Source organism: Sugiyamaella lignohabitans, chromosome D, assembly GCF_001640025.1.
Source record: "Sugiyamaella lignohabitans strain CBS 10342 chromosome D, complete sequence".
In the NCBI taxonomy this organism is placed as follows: domain Eukaryota; kingdom Fungi; phylum Ascomycota; class Dipodascomycetes; order Dipodascales; family Trichomonascaceae; genus Sugiyamaella; species Sugiyamaella lignohabitans.
In genome coordinates, this window is record NC_031673.1 from 1,255,130 (window position 1) to 1,278,096 (window position 22,967).

General features: G+C 41.0%; 9 protein-coding genes across 9 annotated transcripts; 4 read left to right on the forward strand and 5 right to left on the reverse strand.

Moving 5' to 3' along the window:
* Positions 1 to 174: 174 nt before the first annotated feature.
* FYV10 (glucose-induced degradation complex subunit FYV10) lies at positions 175 to 1,371 on the reverse strand (the record flags this gene model as incomplete). The annotated part of the gene is made up of 1 exon (XM_018882137.1): positions 175 to 1,371. One exon carries the CDS (start codon positions 1,369 to 1,371, stop codon positions 175 to 177), a length of 1,197 nt encoding a protein of 398 aa, XP_018736544.1.
* Positions 1,372 to 1,897: 526 nt separating this feature from the next.
* COX15 (Cox15p) lies at positions 1,898 to 3,289 on the forward strand (the record flags this gene model as incomplete). The annotated part of the gene is made up of 1 exon (XM_018882138.1): positions 1,898 to 3,289. One exon carries the CDS (start codon positions 1,898 to 1,900, stop codon positions 3,287 to 3,289), a length of 1,392 nt encoding a protein of 463 aa, XP_018736545.1.
* A 150-nt stretch (positions 3,290 to 3,439) lies between these two features.
* EMP65 (Emp65p) lies at positions 3,440 to 5,413 on the reverse strand (the record flags this gene model as incomplete). Its single annotated transcript, XM_018882139.1, has 1 exon — positions 3,440 to 5,413. One exon carries the CDS (start codon positions 5,411 to 5,413, stop codon positions 3,440 to 3,442), a length of 1,974 nt encoding a protein of 657 aa, XP_018736546.1.
* Positions 5,414 to 6,220: 807 nt separating this feature from the next.
* Positions 6,221 to 7,903, forward strand: FET3 (ferroxidase FET3; the record flags this gene model as incomplete). The annotated part of the gene is made up of 1 exon (XM_018882140.1): positions 6,221 to 7,903. The coding sequence occupies one exon, from the start codon at positions 6,221 to 6,223 to the stop codon at positions 7,901 to 7,903; it is 1,683 nt and encodes a 560-aa protein (XP_018736547.1).
* A 650-nt stretch (positions 7,904 to 8,553) lies between these two features.
* NAB2 (mRNA-binding protein NAB2) lies at positions 8,554 to 10,032 on the reverse strand (the record flags this gene model as incomplete). Its single annotated transcript, XM_018882141.1, has 1 exon — positions 8,554 to 10,032. One exon carries the CDS (start codon positions 10,030 to 10,032, stop codon positions 8,554 to 8,556), a length of 1,479 nt encoding a protein of 492 aa, XP_018736548.1.
* Positions 10,033 to 13,946: 3,914 nt separating this feature from the next.
* AWJ20_5028 (uncharacterized protein) lies at positions 13,947 to 14,759 on the reverse strand (the record flags this gene model as incomplete). The annotated part of the gene is made up of 1 exon (XM_018882142.1): positions 13,947 to 14,759. The coding sequence occupies one exon, from the start codon at positions 14,757 to 14,759 to the stop codon at positions 13,947 to 13,949; it is 813 nt and encodes a 270-aa protein (XP_018736549.1).
* Positions 14,760 to 16,782: 2,023 nt separating this feature from the next.
* Positions 16,783 to 17,499, forward strand: HSP31 (Hsp31p; the record flags this gene model as incomplete). Its single annotated transcript, XM_018882143.1, has 1 exon — positions 16,783 to 17,499. One exon carries the CDS (start codon positions 16,783 to 16,785, stop codon positions 17,497 to 17,499), a length of 717 nt encoding a protein of 238 aa, XP_018736550.1.
* A 1,076-nt stretch (positions 17,500 to 18,575) lies between these two features.
* Positions 18,576 to 20,243, forward strand: MRS2 (Mrs2p; the record flags this gene model as incomplete). The annotated part of the gene is made up of 1 exon (XM_018882145.1): positions 18,576 to 20,243. The coding sequence occupies one exon, from the start codon at positions 18,576 to 18,578 to the stop codon at positions 20,241 to 20,243; it is 1,668 nt and encodes a 555-aa protein (XP_018736551.1).
* Positions 20,244 to 21,841: 1,598 nt separating this feature from the next.
* IPL1 (aurora kinase) lies at positions 21,842 to 22,798 on the reverse strand (the record flags this gene model as incomplete). The annotated part of the gene is made up of 1 exon (XM_018882146.1): positions 21,842 to 22,798. One exon carries the CDS (start codon positions 22,796 to 22,798, stop codon positions 21,842 to 21,844), a length of 957 nt encoding a protein of 318 aa, XP_018736552.1.
* Between the last annotated feature and the right edge of the window lie 169 nt (positions 22,799 to 22,967).

A 22,967-nucleotide genomic window follows, 5' to 3' on the forward strand; every position in this document is an offset into this window, starting at 1 on the left:
TTATATTGACTCATTCACAGGATTCTGCTCCAACCTATTTATTATTATTTATTTTATACTATACGTTGTTGTTTGTAGAATACGATACTTAATTAATGTCAACAATTTCATAACATAAAGGTAGCATTAAATCGCGACAAGGGCGCCATTATGGCCACGAACGTAACTACTTACTCACGTTGGGAATACATTCTTAAGCTCAGAAACGCCAAAAATTTCCTGAGTTGTGGGATCAGCAACTTCTTCTGGGTCAACACCTGCTTTCTCTGAGTATGCAATTAGTTTTTCGCGGCCATAAACTCTTCCATTTGGGAGGACTACCGGGTCACTGTCAAGATAACATCGGGTGTGCAATGCGTATGGGAGGGATCTAGATAGTTTATTTAATTCGTCAGAACAAACAGGGCACATATGACCCCTTGATAAATCCATCTTAGGTTTGAAATCTAGGTCTGTTTGGATGCATGAATATGTCTTTAAAGCTGAAATACCTGTCGCTAAGTATTCCACAAGTGCTGACTGACGTGGTAAGCCATGTAAACTCAAAAAAGTGTTGACGAACATTGTAGCCAACTTATCCCATCTGTCCATGGCATAAAGTTCTTTGTAAGGAGTTACCATTGTGTCTGGACTAAAAGCAAGTAAAGCTGATGCTTGTTGTACGTCCTTCAATCTGGTATCAGCATTCTTGACCAAGAACTTCTTTGAGTGGCTAATGGCGTCTGTCAACTTCCTCTCCCTAGCAAGTTCAATATACTGCTGTAAGCGAATTTCAAATTCAAGCGGACTGGAGATCCTTCTCAAGTGAGTTTTATTCTCTTGACACCAGGTTTGACATTCCGTAGTTCTCTGCTGCCGTAGACTTTGTTCGATTTTGTGACATTGGAATAAAATGTCCATGTCAACAACTGGCTGTATTCGCCTTGCCTTAGCATGTTGCTTAGCCGTTTCTGCATAACCACACCTCAGAAAATAATCAACCAGGAGAATATCAAGTCGATTTTTTGACCATTCCTCGTACTTAAAGCTTTCATAGTTATCGATCGTAAACAACTGTGCCAAATAATCAATTCTTGCTTTAGTGGTTTTGATATGCTGGTCTTGTTCTGATTTCAAAGCAGAAAGCTTTCGCTTCAATCCTTTCATTCTTGTTACCATATCCCCCAGTTTGGCATGAATGGCAGTGTTCTGTTGAGAATCTCGTTCATTACTAACCAGGACGCTCAACTCTTTAGTTGAATCACGAATGAAGTCTGTATCCTTTTCTAAATTCTTCTGCGCCTGCTTGAAAGTTCGCCTCATCGACTCATAAGGGACTCTCAAAAGAGACTCTTCCAACTGAAGGGTAGCCTCTGGATTGAAACTTGCCATTGTAGTAGAGCAGCTGGGGTTTGATTAAGAGAGATATCTATCCAAGAAGCAGTAACGTAACATGGATGGGCTGAGAGCTGCCATCCCCCGCATTCACAGGGGGCCGTCTCCATCATGCGCCCACGCGCTAATTATCCCGCAGATATACGGCTACCCGCCTAGATTTTGTTTCAACAAATTGCAGGCTGTGGAAAGTCATACCACTGGATAATCTTAGAATTTATCGTTCGATACCCAGAGCCCTGTGTTCTAGCTTTTTGGGGACAATTGCTATTGGAAGATGACTCCGCTAGCGCGGTCCCAATTTTTTTTCCTTAGGAATATGTCTATTTCCTCTGTAGCCCGTTCCTGTGGATCGAAATCCTGTGTGGAGCGGGTCTCAAACGTACCAAAGACGGTACCTAGTTTATTTTCTTTTGGTCTCTCCAAAGGCAAGACTAGTATTGTCAGTAGCAAGCATATTTCTAGGGGTATTTTTCGAGGTGGTGCAAAAGGCCGTGGATTCTCAACGGGTTGCTTGAGAAGTATGAGGGCAACTAAGATCATAACTCCAAAACTGGAGACTTCCAGAAAATTTTCAACCACCACAAGTATCCTATCGGATTCTACTAGCTTGTCAGACTCCTCCAATATTCAGCGTCAAAAAAAGCTAGTTTCTGAAATCTTAAATAAGGCGCAAAACAGCTCTCACCCCAAGACCTCAGCAAAGCGGACACCAGCAAACTCTTCGAAATACGTAGGCTATTGGTTAATAGGAAGCGCTGGACTTGTTTTTGGAATAGTTATTTTAGGCGGCTTGACACGATTGACTGAATCAGGACTCAGTATTACTGAATGGAAGCCAGTAACCGGGTCCATCCCCCCATTGTCTCAAGAAGACTGGGAGAAAGAGTTTGAATTATACAAAGCCTCGCCAGAATTTAAAATTTTAAATTCGAACATCACACTTGATGAATATAAATTCATTTATTACATGGAATGGTCTCATCGTCTTTGGGGTCGTACAATTGGATTGGTTTTCGTTCTACCAGCAGCTTACTTTGTTTTTGCCAAGAAGACTAGTGCTCTCACTACAAAGCGCTTGGTGCTAATATCTGGTCTACTGGGGCTTCAAGGATTTATTGGATGGTGGATGGTGAAATCTGGTCTTGATCAAGATTTCTTGGATCAGCCAGGGGCTCATCCGAGAGTATCGCAATATAGACTGGCCACTCATTTGGGAGCTGCATTTTTACTCTACATTGCGATGATTAATACTGGATTGGACACTATTAGAGAATCTAGATGGATTCGCAACCCCCAGGCCGCTTTGAAAGAGATCACTGCGTTGTCCAGTCCTGTTGTGAAACCATTGAGAAGAGTTGTATTTTCTCTCGCTTGTCTTACCTTTCTAACATCCATGTCTGGAGCTTTTGTCGCAGGACTTGATGCTGGTCTTATCTACAACTCTTTCCCCTATATGGGTGAAACAATCGTTCCATCTCGAAATGAAATGTTCAGTCCTCAATATGCAACTGATACTTCACAATTCAATCTATTTTGGAAGAACATGCTGGAAAATCCGACAACTGTTCAATTCAACCATAGAGTATTGGCGGTTAGTACATGGACTGCTACGCTGGCCATGCACCTGTATAGCTTGAGATTCAAAGCATTTGTTCCACGATCGGTCATTAGAGGTAGTGCTACTGCTCTGGGCTTCGTGACTCTCCAGGCTGCGTTAGGTATTTCTACACTGCTGTGGGTAGTCCCTACCCCTTTAGCGGCCAGTCATCAAGCGGGAAGTTTGGCTTTCTTAACATCTGTTCTTGTTCTTCTTGCCCGGTTACGTTTGCCACCATCTAGAGTCAGACGTCTTATTACGTTGCTTTCTCAGACTGCTGATAAAGCTGTTAACAAAGCATCGAAGCGATTATAAAAAGCTTAGGATCACTTTTATAAAAGTACAATTCCAAGCATGTACATAGTAAACACACGTTATTAATTGATAACAGCATTTGTAAATATTGATATATATATACGACTTTTCGTAAATCTAAATAAAAAATAAATAGAATCTCATGGTGACTTACCAAATTCTTTTCGAAGACATTTTAAACCGTGACACCCCTATCAGATCACCGTATCCATCGCTTGTAGACGAATATTTGGGCTTCTTGGCATTTGGGACATCCTCTTCAGGCTCATACAATCCAGACCGTATCTTTTCATCGAGAACACCGGTTGGTTTGACATCAGAATAATCATCACGAGCTTTATGGCTTCGATTTTGTCTATAACGGCGAACAACAGCACATCGCTTAGTCGAGTAGCGAAGAAGAAGCACTCCCAGAACAAGTTTAACAAACAGTAGCACGATGTAAATAATGCTACATATCACCAGGGTATTCAGAATAGATAAGGCTTCGAAAGGTATCTCGAAATGATCAAAGAAACTCGCAACTGTAGAAGAGTTATTTGTTTCTATCAATTGGCTCGGTGTTGGTGTTGGAGAGGGTGATGATAAAGCGGGCCAAAACCCCATCTTTGCTAAGAAAATGTCGATTTTATTTAAGACTGAGGGTGGAGCAGTTTTAGCCAAGTTCAATCTGATAGTAGCAGTAGGGGATTGACTAGTATTTCCAACACTAACGCTGGTACTTTGCTCAATCCACATATTATAAGACTGTAAGAGCATTTTTGCAGAAACAATGGCCAGAGGATATACCGGTAATCCCGTGCGTCTACTTACAATTTGATCAGACAGAGCATTATCAGCGTAATCCATAGCCAATACATCCAAGAACTTGCGGTAAATCTTGGGCTTTAAACTATTGAATTTGGTAACATAAGCATGCTTCATACTGTCCACAATCACTTCTGAGCCGACTACGACTACAGCAGGGCCAAACAAGGCACCAAGCCAACGGTTCCAACCCGCCCATGACGCAGGAATGAGGCCAACGTTACTAACTTCAACTGCGTTTCTCACACCAATCACCAACAAAATCACCATCAATTGAAACCGTTCGGTTATATCAGCGCAAGTCAACTGGAAAAGTTCTTCTCGTTCAAACTTCTTGAAAACTGCACCCTTTATCTCCGAAAATTGGTTACTTAAAAGCAATGTGAGCAATGCATTGGAATATGAATTCACAGCTACATTCAATGTGATGGTTTGGTAAAGCATGATTAAACAGTGAGCGTAGAAATACCCACCCACCAATATGGCAAAAACAGGTAGTCTCCAGGAGCTACTAAGAGTCCCGGCAGAGAACAAGCACTCAATCATGTCCTGACCGAGGGCAGAGCACAATTTGTCGGCGACCTCCAGTACGTTAATCATAACATATAATTTGATCGCGGCCTGTCCCCTGATATTGTGGTAAATCCGACTTGTATCCAACTGCAACATGGAATGCAGAACTACAATAAGAATAACACCCTTCAAAGCATCAGACTTCCGAGCATTTGAGGCACGAAATATGATGATGCGGTAAAATGAATATATAATGCGTAGTGGTAGAATCGTGAAAATATAAAGAAAGGAGTCCAAACATGTTAGCATTCCAAAGAAAATAACTCTTTCCAAATATAAGGGAATCTTGATCACATTTGACAGATGTTCTGCTTTATCTTGTCCTGAAAGAGCGAGACCATTGTCACCCAACTCCAAAAGTAGATAATCCCATAGTGTCAACGGCCTTATATTAGCCGATCCGGATCGATCCCGTTTAGGGAAATTTGTTTCCTCTGATTCGCGTAAGTTATTAACAGAAGACCGCTGGCGCAGAAATTTTCTGTTTCCACGGTCTTCCTCGCCGTCTCTATTGGTCTGCATTTCATCTCGTTCCTTTTCTCTTTCTAGCGATACTGATGGCAACAGTTGGTCTGTCTCGTCATGTGAGTAGGATTGGGATGAACCAGCATCAACGCCAATACCGCCTTGGTTAAGATTCGATTCATCCGATTTCATAGCTAGTGACGGTGATGCTTTCGACTCTGGCCTTGGTGGTGTCGTTGGCCGCTTCGAACTTGAGAAGCTCTTCTTTTTTTTAGCCATTCTATAAGGAGTGGTTCGCCCGCCATACGTAAGCAAACGCGGCTTGCATGAGATTAGGCTCTAGATAGATCTCATCTCACCCACTATATGCAAGGCTGAGGACTGGAACCATTAATTCAAGCCTTTTATCCTATATTCCATACAGGATATTTAAGAGAGAACAGTTGTTCGTATTTACGATTCATGAGAGTATTTTACTTGAAATGAGGACGGTACTGTTCGTTTATCGTTCAGTATCTGTTTGCAAACATTTCAAGTCGTACCCCGTCCTACCAAAATCAGAACTTACCCATACACTTAGTTTCAGGTAACAACCTTCTTATACAAAATGGTATAATACAGCAAGCCTTCTGAGACATTCGGGGCTTCTGATCCACCGATGACAATATTTTTCCCCGTCGAGTCAGTATGCATCCCTTGAAATGAGCTTAATCTGTCTGTCATATGCAGGCACAATCACTAAAAAACCGTTGCTAGGGCATATGCATTAGGCTCTATACAGGAAACCATACATATACAGTTTAATTCCACGTGCTCAGTGCCGTCGCATCCTTAAAATAAAAATCTCTTTCTACCCATGATGTCTCGCAAAATTTAAAATAGAGGCTACTTATACTGGTAATGACGCCAAAGCCAAGGTCCACTTTATTAAAGTTAGTCTAATCTTAGAAAGCAAGAGTAAAGTTTATCTCAATATAGAACGGCATTGGAAATTAACATAATTGTGATTTGCTGCCGTCAATATATATCCAATAGAGGCAGATGATTTGGCAACAAGGATTCTATTGAGTTGCAATATTCATAGCTATGTCATCCTATGACCGTTTGGACGGTAGGACTCAGAATGTTTTTGTAAAAGATGATGAAATCCGAGTGCTAGAGTCTCGATATGGGAGAACCAGGAATATGCTTGCCGTTGTGTCTGGCATCGTCATATGTGTTATTATAATTATACTGCTACCTTACTTCTTTGCAGCATCATACGTGAAGTATGATGAGCCCAATGTTGGAGGACTGTATTCGAACTTATATGACATGATAACTAGTGATGATGGTGCAGGAGCACCGAACTCCACTATCTATGGTGCTGCCATTCAATCATGGCAGCTGGACACGTCAAGAGAGTATCATCTCTCAAGATTTGGCAAATGGAACTCAGATGTTCCCCCTACTACGAGGGAATACAACTTTACAATTAGTGAAGTTGAGGATACGTACCCAGCTGGCGTGAAGAAAACTATGACTCTCATCAATGGCAAATTCCCTGGCCCATTGATCCAGGCTAATGAGGGGGATAGGATTATTATAAACTTCCTCAATAACGCCTCAACGTCATCGGCACTTCACTTTCACGGACTGCACCAGAATGGCACGAACTACATGGACGGAGCTGAAGGTATAACCCAGTGCGGCATCGCACCTGGAAAGTCTTTTACTTATAACTTCACATTGGATAATATTTGGGGTACCTACTGGTATCACTCGCATTACAGTACACAATATCTTGAAGGTGTCTTTGGTCCTGTTGTTATCCATTCAAAGAAAGAAGATGAAAAATACAAGGATCTATATGATGAGGAAATGGTAATTCTGTTGAGTGATCTTTATTTTGAGAACTCTTATGATTTGATCCAGTCTTATATTGCACCAGATGTTGAAAATGCGGAACCTATCCCTGATTCTGGTCTGATTCAAGGTAAAAATTATTTTGATTGTACTAGACTTGAGCCCAGCGGAAACTATTCATGCAAAAACACAAGTGATTATGCAATTATTCCTGTGCTAGAGGATAAGACATATAGATTGCGTATCATAAGTGCTGGCGGATTCTCTGAATTTGACTTTTCTATTGACAACCACATACTTCAAGTGGTGGAAGCTGATGGTGTTAACACAGAACCGTTGCCCATTGAAGCATTGCGGTTAGCAAACGCTCAACGATACTCAGTATTAGTTACCATGAATCAAACCTCTGTTTCTGCTGGTCACTGGCTGAGAGCATCTATGAACACCCATTGCTATGATGGTGAAAATCCTCATTTGGATCCTGAATTGCGGGCCATTCTCTCATACCCGGAGATGACTAGGTTGACAATCGCAAATGACGGAGTTCCGCCGTCTCTACCTGAGACCCCAAAATCGCATCAGCTAGATGGAACAGTGAAATGTCTGGAATTAAATGAAACCCTGCTTATACCGTCCTTCCCGCTTGTGGCTCCTGAACCTGACACATTAATACACCTTGATGCGTCGTTCATGATTGGTGCCCATCAAATTTCTTTGGGTTATTTCAATTCTTCTACTTACAAAAAGCATGCATCAAATTATTCAACTTTAAATGAGATTTACAATAGCATTGACCGCGGACAAATAAGTCAAATATTCAGTGATTCATCGGTTACACCTGAGTGGGCTAATGGGGACATGGTAGTTACTATTGATAAACCGATGGTTGTTGATTTACTAATAAACAACTATGACGATGGGTAAGTGCATGAAGTGAAATTTTGTCAGTAAGGTTCTAACATCTACTCAGAGCTCATCCATTCCATCTCCATGGTTACAAGTTCTGGGTTCTTGCTTCTGGACAAGGCTATTTCAAGCCAGAAATGTACGAATTTATCAATACCACTAATCCCATCCGTCGTGACACTGTACAAGTAACAGGATTCGGCTGGGCTTTAGTCAGATTTGTAGCTGATAATCCAGGCATATGGACGTTTCACTGTAAGTGACAATTAAAGAGCATAAAAACGTCGCGACATTCATTAACATGAGCAGGTCACATTTTATGGCATACCGCAGCTGGGATGCTAATGCAATTTTCAGTGCTCCCAGACAAGCTAGAATTGCAAACACCGCCACAGGAGTGGTTTGAGCTGTGTGCCTCTTAAACAGATATCGAACTTTGCATCCAGTCTAACGAAACTGGCTATTTAATAGATATGAACAGTTCACGAGAACCTAGATTTTAAAGGGTCTGGGCGTTGCCCCGACACACCTTAGCAAATCGAATAAAAGTAGTATTACAAAAAAAAGTCCTTTAGAGTGAATAATCACTCAAAAAACAAGGTACATTAGAAAATCAAAGAATAAATACATGATAATTAAATATTTTCATTGTCATTGTCGAAATACCCTTAGCTGGCAGGCTGTTCGGCAGCCGGGATAATTGTCTCCATTACTTGATCCTCAGATTCAGCAAATTGTCTTTCACTAGTTGAACCGGTATTCTTCTGGTCCTTAACCCAAACAGCTGACGTAGTACCATGACCTTCCGGATGTTGGAAACGGCAGTTGTATTTCCTACAATTGACACCAAACCTGCACATTTCTTGAGTGGGATGAGTAAACATACAGTCGATACGTGTACATTCGGCCCCATCACGACAGAGAACTGGGCTAGTAGGATGACGATAACGACAATTTGTGTTTGTACAACGAGCACCAAACTTACAAGTTTCCAGAGATCGTTCAGTTGGCAGGGGTGCAGGAACCCTTACGAGACTTCCCGACGGATGAGCTTTATCGCATTCAACATTTTGACAATTTTTGGAATCTGCACACCATTCTAACTGTGTAACTTTTGCATTATCATTGGCAGGAGTTGGATGCCCGCATGGACAGGCCTTATTAATACACCGATCAGCATATTTACAAAGGACAATAGGTGGTGCTTTAGGCACATATTGATGCTTTTGCTGATTATTCAAATAAGAATACCCTTGCGAAGCCAAGTTCTTTTGCTGCTCTAGGAAACTCGCGTGTTGCTCTCGAAGAGTTTCCAAAACATCAGGAGGGGGCAGTGGAAACTTGAATCCTGTACTTGGTCCCTCATCCTCTCCAATATGAACAAAATTACACTTCCCTGGTTGCTTTTGACAGTTCGGGTACATCTTACAAGGACGAGACGGATGAACATACTCGCAAGGATAATTAGGGCAATTCGGCCAGTTTTCACATCGCTCCATAATTAAGCGTGGCCTGAACGCATTACCAAGTTCCATAGCGTTGTCAGCTTGATAAGCCCCATTTTCTCCCGGGGCGATGAAGCCACTGCCCATACCACCAATATTGAAATTTCCAGCAGACGCAGCTAGCGCGACATTCTGACTGTTGAAACCTCCATTTCTTTTGAATCCAGCACCGCCTCTGATTTTCATGCCACCATTGGAATTTTTCGAGATTCCACCATTGATATTATTTTTAAATCCGCCTTTGAATGATCTTGGATTGAAATTACCCGAGTTTGCTAGATTGGCGTTACTTCGTAAGCCGCTACCTTGATTTGTGCTATTATTGTCATATTCGCCATAAACAGGCTCTGAATTAGGCTGTTGCTCTTGTTCAGTCATATTGCTATCTGTAGCCCCAGAAACAATAGATTGGGCATTTTGAAATAGCCATCGCGAAAACTCTCCATCTCTAAATTTGTCACCTAATAGACCACCTAATTCTTCAGATATCTCGTTTTCAGTTTTACCGTTTGTAATCATCAACACAATATACTGGGCAATGAAATCAGGATCGTCTTCAATCCCAAAAGTACCGATATTCTCTAGAACTAACTGTTCCAGCTGTTTTGCTTGTGGTGAGTCTGCCTGAAGAACTACTGACATTTTTAATGTTGAAGACTAAAACTTTCAATTATGTAATGGATCAAAACTGATCTGTATTCGCAAGATGCTTGCACTATATATGAATAGTGTAACTAAAAATTAGCGTAGCCGCGCTTTGGGCCGACATGTGCGGCTCACTCTATACTCAGATCACGGTGGACGTAGTATGTGTTAACCTTAAAACATCCGCATGTATCGTCTTAACACAGGTTGCAACTGTTTTTGTTTTTCTTCCAGTTTTTGACTACTCCTTATAGAACATTATAGAACGGCCTCCCAACAATCTTTTATCTTGTTGGAATTATATATCTCAAGGAATTAGCTGATGGTCTATATGTCTATTTGTGCGCTTATTATGCAAGATGTATTTAGATGTGCCATAATTAAAAAACCCGTTGTCGCTTGTACGAGGTTTCCGCTCATTTCCAACTTATATATTTTAGCATTTAAAAATTTATTTAAGAAACAAGCTCAAGAGCCCGCTAATTATGATGCTCTTACAAGCCCTTGGCATAGTTGCCAGTAGTCAGGAACTTCTCGATGATAGCAACGATATTTTCCAAAGCAGAGAGCCATTCTTTCAATTGCGCAAGGACCTTCTCCAAGGGGGTGCCTAGCTTTTCATAGAAATCTTTTCGGTAAGGGCAGGCCTTCATGGCTAGCTTGAAAACGGGACGAATCAACATATTATGATACTTGGTCAGAGTTGCATTGTAAGATTCAGTGAAAGAGCTAGCCAATTCCTCGTTGGGATTTTCAACGCTTCTTCGGACAGCATCAGCAGTAAAGCGGAGTCCTCTAGTGAGCCACAGTAAACCTTGAGTAGCACTCTTTGTTTTTTCAGTAACCTCTCCAAGAACAATGTCCTGGAGAGTTAACGAGGCGCCAGGTTTTGCCAGTTGTCGAGCTCTGATTTTCTATTTTCACTGTTAGTTTCCCTCCTTTCGTGAGATTACCACATTTAAAACTTGCCTTAATATTACCGGTCATATCACTTTGAACAACAGAAAAAGCTGTGCTTCCAAACAAGTCTAGTATTGTTAGCTATGGCCCCGATCTGATAAAAAGTAAACTACACGACTAAGATAAATATCTATTTCCAGACATAATACAATAAAGAAAAAAAACTGGGGCCAAGAGATAGTCCATGAGAATAAGCATTCATATCCTTAGCAGCATTAAGAGACAACAAACATACCAAAGAGAGTAACCAGGGACTCGGATGCCTCGAGGAACTGTGTAGTATCGATTTTCTCATCGACCACAGACACATCCTTGAAGTCTAGCTTAATATTATCAAACCAAGTAGATCCAGACATTTTTATTGTAGAGCGAATCAGTGTGTCAAAAAAACTGTAATATTCTAACACTTGTGATGTCAATGATCGAGGCTGTGTTTATGCCAATTGTCCTCGAGAATCAACAGGGGTTACCCCCATGCCCCCATGCATAGACGCGATTTACCCCCCGCACTGATAAGAGAATGAATGTTCTTTAAAAGGATATAGAAATTTGACCTATCTGAGGAAGTTCTATAGGAATTGGTGAAGCAACATTCCAACGAAAAGACATCAAAATGCTTCTTTTTTCATTTTTTAAAACCTTAATAGACCACGAGGTTCGTTGTTAGAGATAATTGTATGGCAGTAGATTAAGGGTATTAGCTAACGTTGTACAGATCACCGTTGAACTCAAAAATGACATGTCTATCAGAGGAACTCTGAAGTCAGTGGATCAGTATTTGAATCTGAAATTGGATGACATCACTACTCTCGACGAGTCAAACTACCCACATTTAGTAAGTGTAACTTTTTGATGATAGTTATTTTTGTCAATAATGAGCACTAACATTATATAGAGCGCCGTGAAGAACCTTTTTATAAGAGGTTCAGTAGTCAGATATGTTCATTTGCCCGCAAACGCAGTAGATACCGCACTCTTAGAAGATGCCTCCCGTCGTGAAGCATTGGCTCAATCAGGAAAGGCAATTAGTGGCCAATAGGGGCCCAATGATCTTTCCAAAAGTCCCAGGTATTTAGGATATACTGCAATCACTGGTCCAGAATGGGTTTGTCTGGCTGTATTTATATACTTTAATAATGAATGTTTTTATTATGCTATATCTCATGCTGGTGGAAGAAAAGCTCCAAACAGGATTCCCTGTACAATTATCCACATGAAAGTATACGTTACAACTGCCCGACCCAATTCTATCTGTCTCAAAGACGAACCCGTAACGATATGCGCGACAAACCAGTAAATCCCTGGCAAGCAGGTGGAAACTCGCGTGATTATCTGGACATGCCATATGAACAGCGCGGACAGCCCGGTAATAGACTGTACAAGCGTGAAAGGAAGTAATTCGAAGGGTGAACTAGATGTCACAGATTTTTGGTACTTGGAGTAGGCATCGAGCGTGGAAGTTTTCACCTGTATTGTTGGATCAACAAAGCTCTGATTTGTGACAAACTCCAAAGATGATTTCCAGATAGCATATAACGTGGGGAGAGCGAAAAGAAAATTATGAATATTGTTCGGCGTCCAGTACCTTAAGAATCCAACTCCCCAGTATTTATCTTGGACGTAAGTGAATATCGAAGGAATCCTATAGCTACACCATTCAGGGATCTCTGTTGATGATACACAATATTCCTTGTAACCACACAATTGGAGATACAGAGTCATGGCAGCGATCAATAGCCCAGATAAAATAATCTCCCCAATCTTGCCCAACTTGCTCCTCGCGCGCCTAGTCTTGAATGACTGCCATACTAGAGTCAACAACTCTGAACTGGACCAACTGTATCTATTCAATAACGGAATAGTATTCTCAACAATAAAAGATTTGACAGCCACGTAAAGATCAAAAAGTAAAACAATTCCCCATAACAGTCCGTTGCTTCTAAATCCACATGAAACAGCAAAAACAGCTCCAGCAAGAAAATGCCTCTGTCTTTGTCTAAAATAAAGGCCTAAAAATGACAGTAACGCAAATGTACTCTCAATGTATCCAGCCACCAGAAACATACCTGCCGGAGACATAGCATAAAGAGCAGCAGTAGTTTGGGCAAATCGATATCCTCGCTTCGGAAATACCTCCTTGGTAAGCCTACATAACAGCAAAGTAGCCAAATAATGATTTAAGTTGGATACAATTATACTGGTCAGAGCATAGCTTTCCAGGGTGACACTATACTGCTGCGAGAAAGATGACGAAGCAACAGAGAACAGCATATTCAATTCATATCTTCCACTCCCACTTATAAATTCACTTGCGGTACGATTTAGCACAATAAATAGGTTTGTGACAATTCTGACAGTAAGCCACCAAAACCTACCAAAAGCCCATTCTTGTTCGTACAATACGCCTCTCTGAGCCAGAGCGGTGAAATAAACGGAGTCCCAAATAGTCAATTTTCTGACCAGGCAGTCTGCGGCCAATTGAAATAATCCCCAAAAACTCCAGATCCATGATCTAAATGACGTAATTTTTGGCCATGTTAGATCTAACTGAGATTGTCTAATTATTAATTGGCTAGATGTGTCATATTGTTTTGGAACAATAAGGATAACACAGATAAGGAGACATTTGACGAGAATGAAAACTTTTGTTAGTAGTTTGAAAGGGAAATGTGTGTTTTTCTCAATAGTCTTTTCCGAGACCCCTACTGTTAGGCCATGTTCTTGTTCCACACTAGTTAGCTTGTTGGAGGAACTAACAGTCCTTATTGGTCGCCGGTGAACTTCGTACATTGGCATCTAGGACTTCAAGCACATGTATCGTGATGTTGATATCACCGCGCGTCTTAGCCGCGGAAGTGCAAAATGAATATCAGATCAAGACGCGTAAACTGTCACTAAATAAATAAGATAAATAAGATGAATAATAGATAATAAATAAAAATGACCATATACTAGATCATTTTGCCCAAAGCTATTTGGAGCAATCCAAACACCAGGTCAATTAGTTGGTCAAAGGTATAATACTGGCGGAAAAATTTAATTTTGCCAGTAGTTGTCATGACGAACCCTCCACAATTGACACGTTCAAGCTTAAATCTGTTAAGATCTAAATTGGCCTCTCTATGAATGTACTGCAAAATTGCATTAAAAATACTAGAACCATCCTTATCTTGGATTCTCCTGTAAATCTGGGACATATCTTCACCGGGCAAAGATACAGATATAGTCCGCAAGTCAGGTTTCGCAGTAGGGGTACTGAATATCAGTTGTGAGTCAGCTATTGCATCATTTTCAAGACTGCGTGAGAGATAGTCTTTGTATTGTTGTAATAAGAACTGGTCGCTTATTGGCAGAGGGTGGATTTGGCAATCAAAAGTTTTCTCTATCCATTCACAAATTAAATTTGCCATCAAATGCGAGCAGCTTGTTAACAGTACTCCACTATTTGAATCATTATCAGTAGCAAGGCAGACTCTATGTATTCGGTTCATATCCACGCCATGTATAAAAATGAAGTGCAAAGTCAATGAACTGTTAGCTGGTAGAGTCATCCATTCGATATCCTGATCTATAGTTAGCGTTTCAGTCAAACTATTATCTTGCACATGATATCTTTTCCTTAGAATTTTCATCAATGACCGACGATATACATCCACTTTTTCATCATCAACATCCGGATTAAAATTGAATAGCTTGGAAACTGAATATAATGTTACAGGTGAATGGTAAAAAAATCGTTCAGCTTCATACTGAGCTCGATCCATCATAGGCGCTATTGTCTACAATTCGTGTTGTTGCAGACTGGCCTTGCCCGTTATATGTCTGCTGTGTTTGTGTAGATCACTGGTGACATTTTAGCCGCATAACGACCCAATCTCTATCATGTAAGTCAACTTTAAACTGGCTCTATAGTTACAAGACAATAATGAATAACAAAAGCCAATATCACTAGCTGGCGACTGATAAATTAAGTCTTTTAACATAGATTCATCTTCCACATATTAATTGTAGGGTGTTTCCACCAGCCGGAGATATCTCAGATAGCTCAGTTCTGCATATACACGTGATAATAAAGCAAGCTTATCATATCCAACTAGCGACTGAACTCGGTCTTAGCACTATTTTTATTTTTGATTTTTTTTGACTTACATATTGTGTTGTAGTGTTTTGGTATATGGCATCAAACGGTACGTTAGGGCCAATTTATTGCAGCTGATCGACGTTTAAATCATGAAGAAACCCCAATTAGGAAATTTCTTTCCCCCAGAATCAACAGTATGATAGACACGAGCTGCATTTAGAGGCTGCAACATCCTATTTACCTCCTTATATACTACAATATAAAAGAGCCAGCTTCCGCCAGCATGTCAATTAATTTTTGCTACCTCCTTCACCAACTCAGTCACTCTTTTAACTTTTGAAAAATGGCCAAAATCAATACCGCTGCTATTATTCTGTCGCTAATTTGCTCCCTGCGATTGGCGCATGCAGACGACGATACGTCTTATGTTGACCAGTATGACTTGGAGTTTTATAACGACTTCGCTGCCCAAAATAAAGAATACTACGCAAAGTATTATAACTTCTTGGTAACTCATATATGGGATATACCACTGACTTATACTGCAGAGCTTAACGCTATATTCGGCGGTGCAGATTATACTAGTATCATTGAAGGAGATGATGGATTAGCTACTGTTTTATATGACATGGTCACCGAATTCCCGTGGTATAGTGAGTATGCTGCTACAGCTAGTATTGGAAGAAAAGACTTGAATGCAGTTTCTACCACTTCTGTAGCTTCAACCTCTACTTCTGTATCTCCCACGACCTCAGCTATTTCTACTATTGCTTCTGCCACTCCAACATCCCCTCAGCAGCCCTCCCCGAATGCCCAAGCTTCTACCGCCAGTATTACTACATTTTCTACCACTCCATCTCTGGTAGCTCTTTCATCCTCCTTATCTTCTGCTGTCTCAATCGCTAGTTCTATTGCTGTTCCATCGTTTCAATCGGTGGATAGCAGTTCCCCATCGCCAGCCGTCGAACAGACATCGACAGCATCAACGGGCGGGGCTTCAATAATTACCTTGGGTGTTGCCCATTGCATTCTTATTGGTACTTTCATTAGTGTACTTATGTGAGCGCACCTGAATCTACTTTCGTTTATTTCGATTATATTTTCCTTCTCTTCTCTATAGAACATTTTTTTAATTCAATTTCAATTCCATTTTTTGCAACCAGCTTTTGTCAATATCAACCAGACTGTAGATGCATGAGACTGCAGCAACCCCTGATAGTTCCGAAATTGGACTGCATATAGACAAAAATTGTGTTCAACAATGAAATTAGACAAATTATGTATAATAATGAAAGCCAACTTGCTAGACAGCTAATCGACCATTCAGATAAAGCAGAATTTGGTTTTATCAAGGACGCACGAAGTGATATCCAAAGAAACGAAACGCACTATAGTGGGCTGAATAAAGCTCTAGATTTATGATTTCACTGGCTAAACATCATTCAATGCTCTGACCCGAAAAAGATACCAATAGTCTATCTTAATATATTCAAACAATAGCGAAACGACACTGAAGATAGTGCAGACGGACACTTTTCTTTGTCTTCAAAAAAATTCAATTTTGTTACAGATCAGCCGTTATAGCAATATGTCAGCTGACATCATCACATGTAACAGCTTAATCGGGAACCAAGATTCACACCACTCCTTGTTTCTTATTATCATCCAAGCAATAAAACTAGTTTCAATTGCTGTTCTATATTACAATGACACTCCCAAAGAAAGTCCTTCTAGCAGTTACGAGTTTCCACGATAAATTCTATCCTGATGGCAGAAGTACCGGTGCATTCTACTCTGAAGCGTTGCACCCATACGAAGTACTCGCTAAGCATGGTTTCGAATTCGTGGTTGTTTCTGAGAACGGAGATTACGGTTGGGATTCTATCTCACTAGCTGAACCATTTTTGACACCAGAAGAGGTGAAAGTAAGCAAGGATACAACTTCGCCTCTCAATGTTGCGTTCAAGAATATAAAGAAAGCGTCTGAAGTTGACCCAAAGGAGTTCGGTATTTTCTTTGCTGTTGGTGGCCACGGCACATGTGTTGACTTTGAGACGGCGAAAGATGTTCAGAATTTAGCTTCTGAAATTTATCAGAATGGCGGAATTGTCGCATCTGTTTGTCATGGTCCTGTCATTCTTGCTGGCGTGAAGGATCTGAGCACAGGTGAACTTTTAGCTAAGGGCAGAAACGTCACTGGCTTCACTGATCGCGGAGAAGAGGAACTCAAGCTCACTCAGTTCTTAAAAGATCACAACTATCCGTTTGTCGCTGAAGTTCTCAAGAAGGCCGGTGGAAAGTACAGCGAGCCTAAGGAACCTTGGGACGACTACTCAGTAGCAGATGGACGACTCGTTACTGGCGCAAACCCTGCAAGTGCTACTTCAACAGCAGAAAAGGCCCTTGCTGCTTATAATGCATAAGTTTTCACCACTCTTTGATCTTATTCTTTTCCATTTGGTGAAAGTACTATAATCAGAATTGCTGTACTTGAAATATATCCAGTTATATCTATTTATGATCCGTAAAAATCATCTCTAGCTTGTCTTCGGCTCCAGCTGTAAATTGAGCCCTTGAATAGAGTGTCCGACTCGCTATTTGCAAGACATTGTTTTCTATTTCATAAATCGGCCAAAAGTAAGTTGAACAAGAGATAGCAACGAGATGACGCAGGAAAGAGAATTGGACACATCAGCAGCAGGGCGTATCGATACTGGGCATTTTACATCTGAACAATGCTCATACAATTCTAGCGGCCCATATTTTATGCTTCGGGCTATTACTGAGGTAGCATGGAATAGAGTGCTTGTTTCAGGTCTCGATCGCTGAACCATTGTCCTGCCAGAATATGCATAGCGGTATGGCGGTAAGACTTTCAGGCTTACTGACTCTCTTTGGACCGTCTTCCCCACAAGGAATACCTGAGGGTTCGTTTAGCTCGAAAGACCAGGTGGGTGGTAGACAGCGTGTGCTACAACAAAAGATCAGAACATAAGCAATCGGCAATGTCGTAAAACTATTGAATTCCTAATCAATGCTATTCTTTCGTTAAAGTTCGGTCTACCGGCACATTCTTGATGTGTCAACATAATTCAAATCACCAAAAATGCGACCCAGTAAGCTTATAATGATGGCTCAACATGTACAATTAGTCGATTTGGATTTAACATGCTTGACCAAAATTCTCAACTATGTATGACAAGAGCCTATCTACATTAATAAGTACTCAAGAATACTTCACAACAGAGTTACCCATCACGATAAATTCATTTAATGTGTCAAGCACACTTCGCCTAATGTTATCTATAGTACTCAGGATACCAAGAACAAGTTATTAATAAAAGTTCTCGTGATCTTTAAGTTTGGTTATCGCTAAACTTAGGACCCTGATCGTCCGTCACATTGCGCCGCATTCATGTCAAGCAAGCATGATGTCGATCATATATGGCCACTATTTACCGCGTCCTTTCGTCAGACATATTCTTATGGTATGAACAGTATGTGGCCCGCTGGTAGTAGGGGCGGAGCCAAGCTGCAATATTTGAATTCAGTTGCTGTTAGGAATGTACTTACTCGGCCAACTAAACTGCCTAGGAGGGACTCGATATCGTTATTCCGTCGGCTTGATATAAGAAGTTTGTGTCATGTAGCACGTCGAAAGACCTTTTCTCATAACAGAAATTTGAACAGTTCCCAACTAGATAAATTTCAGCCCTTCTGTAATCGTACCATCGTTCACACAATATTCAATACAAGTTATGTATCTGGGTTGAATACTAGAGGCAGACATTTCTCCAATCAGGAGAGTTCGCCAGGTAAAGGATTTGGTGAGTCTGAGAACATTTCATTTTTGCCCCCCAATTTCAACGCTGATGGAAATTTGAGTGAAGAAGACTACATATTTGACTGGGCAACGGAACAACTTTCACGAGAAATAGGATCACATGGCCCAACTACAGAGATCAGCTGTACTGTGCTCGACGAGCACGGAAAGGTTGTTGAAGTGTCGAAGAAGTTTAGCAGAAAAGACTTCTTGGCGGAGCATAATCTTCATCCGAGAGACTTGCGTAATATAGACAGTCCTAAGGTGCGGTTGATCCCATCTATTCTAGTAAGAAAAGACTGTATTTTAGTCAATATGCTGGAGCTGAGGGCAGCTATTCGACACAATCAAGTTTTAATATTTGACTCTGTTGACAAAGGTAATAAATCTCTTATTGCGAAGCTCAGTCTGCTGGTTTATGATTTAGAGAATAAACTGGGCTCCTGCACAGGGAAGCAGGATGATATTCATGGGTTTGCTGCCTCGCAGTCATATGAACTGAAGGCACTGGAATGCATTCTCATGCACGCGGTGGCCAATTTAGATATTGAATTAAAGGGTCAGCTATCAGTGTTGAATGGTATCCTCGTGAATCTTGAGGACCATGTCGACCGAGATCTACTACAGGAGCTGCTTGTGCGAAATAAGGCCATGGCGCTGTTTTACCAAAAAATCCTACTCATCCGAAATGTAATAAATGAGTTGCTAGACAATGATGAAGATTTAGTAGCCATGTATTTGTCTGAGAAAGTACAAGGCATTGAACGTGCTTCTACTGACCATGCAGAGGCTGAATTGTTATTAGAGGCCTATTACAAACAAGTTGATGAGATTGTTCAGCAGGCTGAACAGGTCATTTCGAATGTTAAAAGTACTGAAGAAATCATAAATATTATGCTTGATTCAAACCGCAATTCTCTCATGTTATTTGAGCTGAAAATAATGATAGGCACCCTGGGGTTTACAATTGCAATGTTTTTCGCCGCTCTCTATGGAATGAATCTAAAGAATTTCATGGAGGAGTCTGATTATGGCTTCACTGGGACCACAGTTGTAATCTGTGCCATTGCTGGTGTTGTTACTGTTCTAAACTTTAAAAAGCTTGCCATTGTGAAGCGTGTTACTCTGATTGGTCACGGAGGGGACTCGCCAATCCCCCGTCGGTTCCTTCATGGATCACAGCGTCTCAAGCAGGCGTTACCAAACATACCAACGGGAAATCCTGTTCCATTACCACGCAAACGTTTCTGGCACTGGTCGCGCCGTCACACTCGACGCAATGAGTATGATCACCACAAACGTGCCGTCATGTGGCGGTGGCTTGTTGAGAAACGGGATGCTTAGATATCAATCTGACATATTTATTTATATAATTGCATTATATTGCCATCGGGCCATTCTCATCATTATCATAAATCATCACACATTACAAGAATACATCAAACCCAACACCTAAATGAGAAGTCACAGGCACTGTTTATCACTGGATCCTGACCATTGTATTAGGTGCTAGACGAATACTGCTTGAATGCTGAAGTGTTCGAATCTACATACCAATTGTGTTTTGAAAGATATCACAATGATAACTGAATAAATTAAACAAAAAAGAGCTTTGCCACCTCGGAATTAGCGGCTTCTATATCGTTACTTAGCACAGTTACTGACCCCACGAACCTCTCAATATCCGACGGAACTGTCTTAGGTATGTCACTAGGTAGCACCACGAGGTCAGACCTCAGGTGCTTTAGAACGTGAGTGATACCGATATTAGTCTCACAAGGGATCACTTTAAAATTTTGCTCAGATGTAACCTGGGCTCGCAGTTGAGCACATGAATTTCCTGAAACATTGGGTGTAAGTATTATCACAAGATCAGGATATTTATCTAGCAGTGGCCTCAGTGGCACTCCGTTCTCTAGCAGTTGCTAAAATGTCGTTAGCTTGCGCGTTCTTCAACAAACCTTACGTCATAGACCGAATATTTTCATGGAAAATAATGTATGACTGTATAAGTCTCAGAAGATAGTGATTCCAATTATCTCACTGAACGCTTATACTTACTTTGGAGACTACTAATGCAATTTTGGTGGATGGTTTTGTAGGGTTCGAAGTGGCTGATGATCGATTCGCATCATGGCGACTCTTCGCATCATCACTATTCGCTGTAAATGTTGAGTATAGATATAATCCAGCTCCAACCGCTAATGAAAGAGCAGCCAGTGGACCAACCCAGGACTTGATAGTCCTTGACTTCGTCTGCACCGCCATGCCTACAAATAATTCTTAGATAATTCAAAAGCCAAAAATAAGTTTAAAAATGAAGAGACTATGTCATATAAATTAACCAGGTGATAGAACTTCTCTTTATTCAATGACAAAAAGCTTTCAATGCTAATTTGTATAAGTTAACATTCCCCAATAACCAAATGTTCCTAGCAAGAAATATCAAACTTCACCCCGCAGTTCCCCCTGATCGGTGCAAGTGGGGTGTTCCCAACATCATCGAGTTTGCGGGTTAGGAGGTTGTTGGGACAGCCGACTGCGCGCTTGAGTCTTGATCCGAGGTAAATATTGTGGATCATTTCTTAGCCAGATTCATTACCTGTAACGCGCTTACTGCTGTAAGTTGATGTTTTGTTCGTCTCTCCTTTATATAAACGGAGTCAACTACCAATGTTTGATCCGTCGATATTTTTTAAGCTATGTAGTTAATGCATGGACTGAAGTGCTTATAAAACAATATATTGCAAGGTTTGGCCCCAACAGTGGTGCGAAATATTAGGGAGCGCTTAGGATTCTACTATTTTTGAGGAATGGTATTGATTGATAATATTTCTACAAAATATGGTCGTGTCTGGAACATCGGGAATGTTGGCCGGGCGATTGAGAGTGCAGAATGCCCTAACTGCCTTCAATATACGTTTTATCATTCATCATGTTAGCTAAACAGTATCCCAGAATGGCTTATTTTTTAAGATCCATGGATGTTGTTGGACATCCTTCAGAGGCATTCTCTTATCTTGATCATGTTGTAGTAGTCGTTTGATAAGGTCGGCAGCTTCAACAGAAACGAATGATGGAATGCGCAAATCAACTTTTGATATACGCTTGTAGGTAGCAGCATGGCCACTCTCTTCGAAAGGTGGATTCCCTACAATGAACTCATATGCTAAAACGCCTAGAGACCAGATATCAACTCTATAATCGTGATCTCTGGCCTCGACCATTTCTGGAGGTAAGTAGTCGAGTGTACCGCACATGGTAGTTCTTCGTGATGTCGGAGCATGCACAGACCAGCCGAAGTCTGCTATCTTAATGTTACCGTCCATACCGAGGAGAATGTTTTCTGGCTTGATGTCCCTGTGAATTATATGCTTCTTGTGCAGATAACTAAGCGCATCTGCCATTTGTGAAATGTATTTAGATGCCTTGACCTCGGAGAATCTTGACTCGCGACGGAGCACTTTGAATAGCTCTCCATGTGCCACATATTCAATAATCAAATAAACACGTTTTGCGTCATGGAAATGGCCGTACATTCTCAAAATGTTTGGATGTCGAAGGTTTGATTGAATTTCAACCTCTCGTCTGAACTGTGTTTCAACTTTAAACTCAATTAGCTCTTTTTTCTCCATAGCCTTTAATGCACAAATATAGCCAGAGGATTTTTCCCGTACACAGTAAACGCGACCGAACTTTCCTTTTCCGAGCTTTCGACCAATCTCAAATGAATCAAGGGTATATTGGTGTTGCTTACCTCCAATCCCAGAAGAAGCGATTCCTGATAATGGGTTTGACCGCCGTAAAATATTAGGATCGATCTTTGAATTTGATTGTTGTTGTTGCTGTTGTTGTTGTGTTGGGCCTGTAGAAGCTCCCGGTGATGGTGGTGGTGCCATATGACTACTTTTCCATTGTGATGGAGCAACTGAGACCGGACGAGGGTGTGTCTGTGAATGCGTTGGTGTGTGAGATTGTGGGATCTGGTTTTGATTCTGTAGTGTTAACTTTAACAAAGGATGACGAGGAAATGATGAATTTGAAGCCTTTATTGTAGTCTGCTGCCAG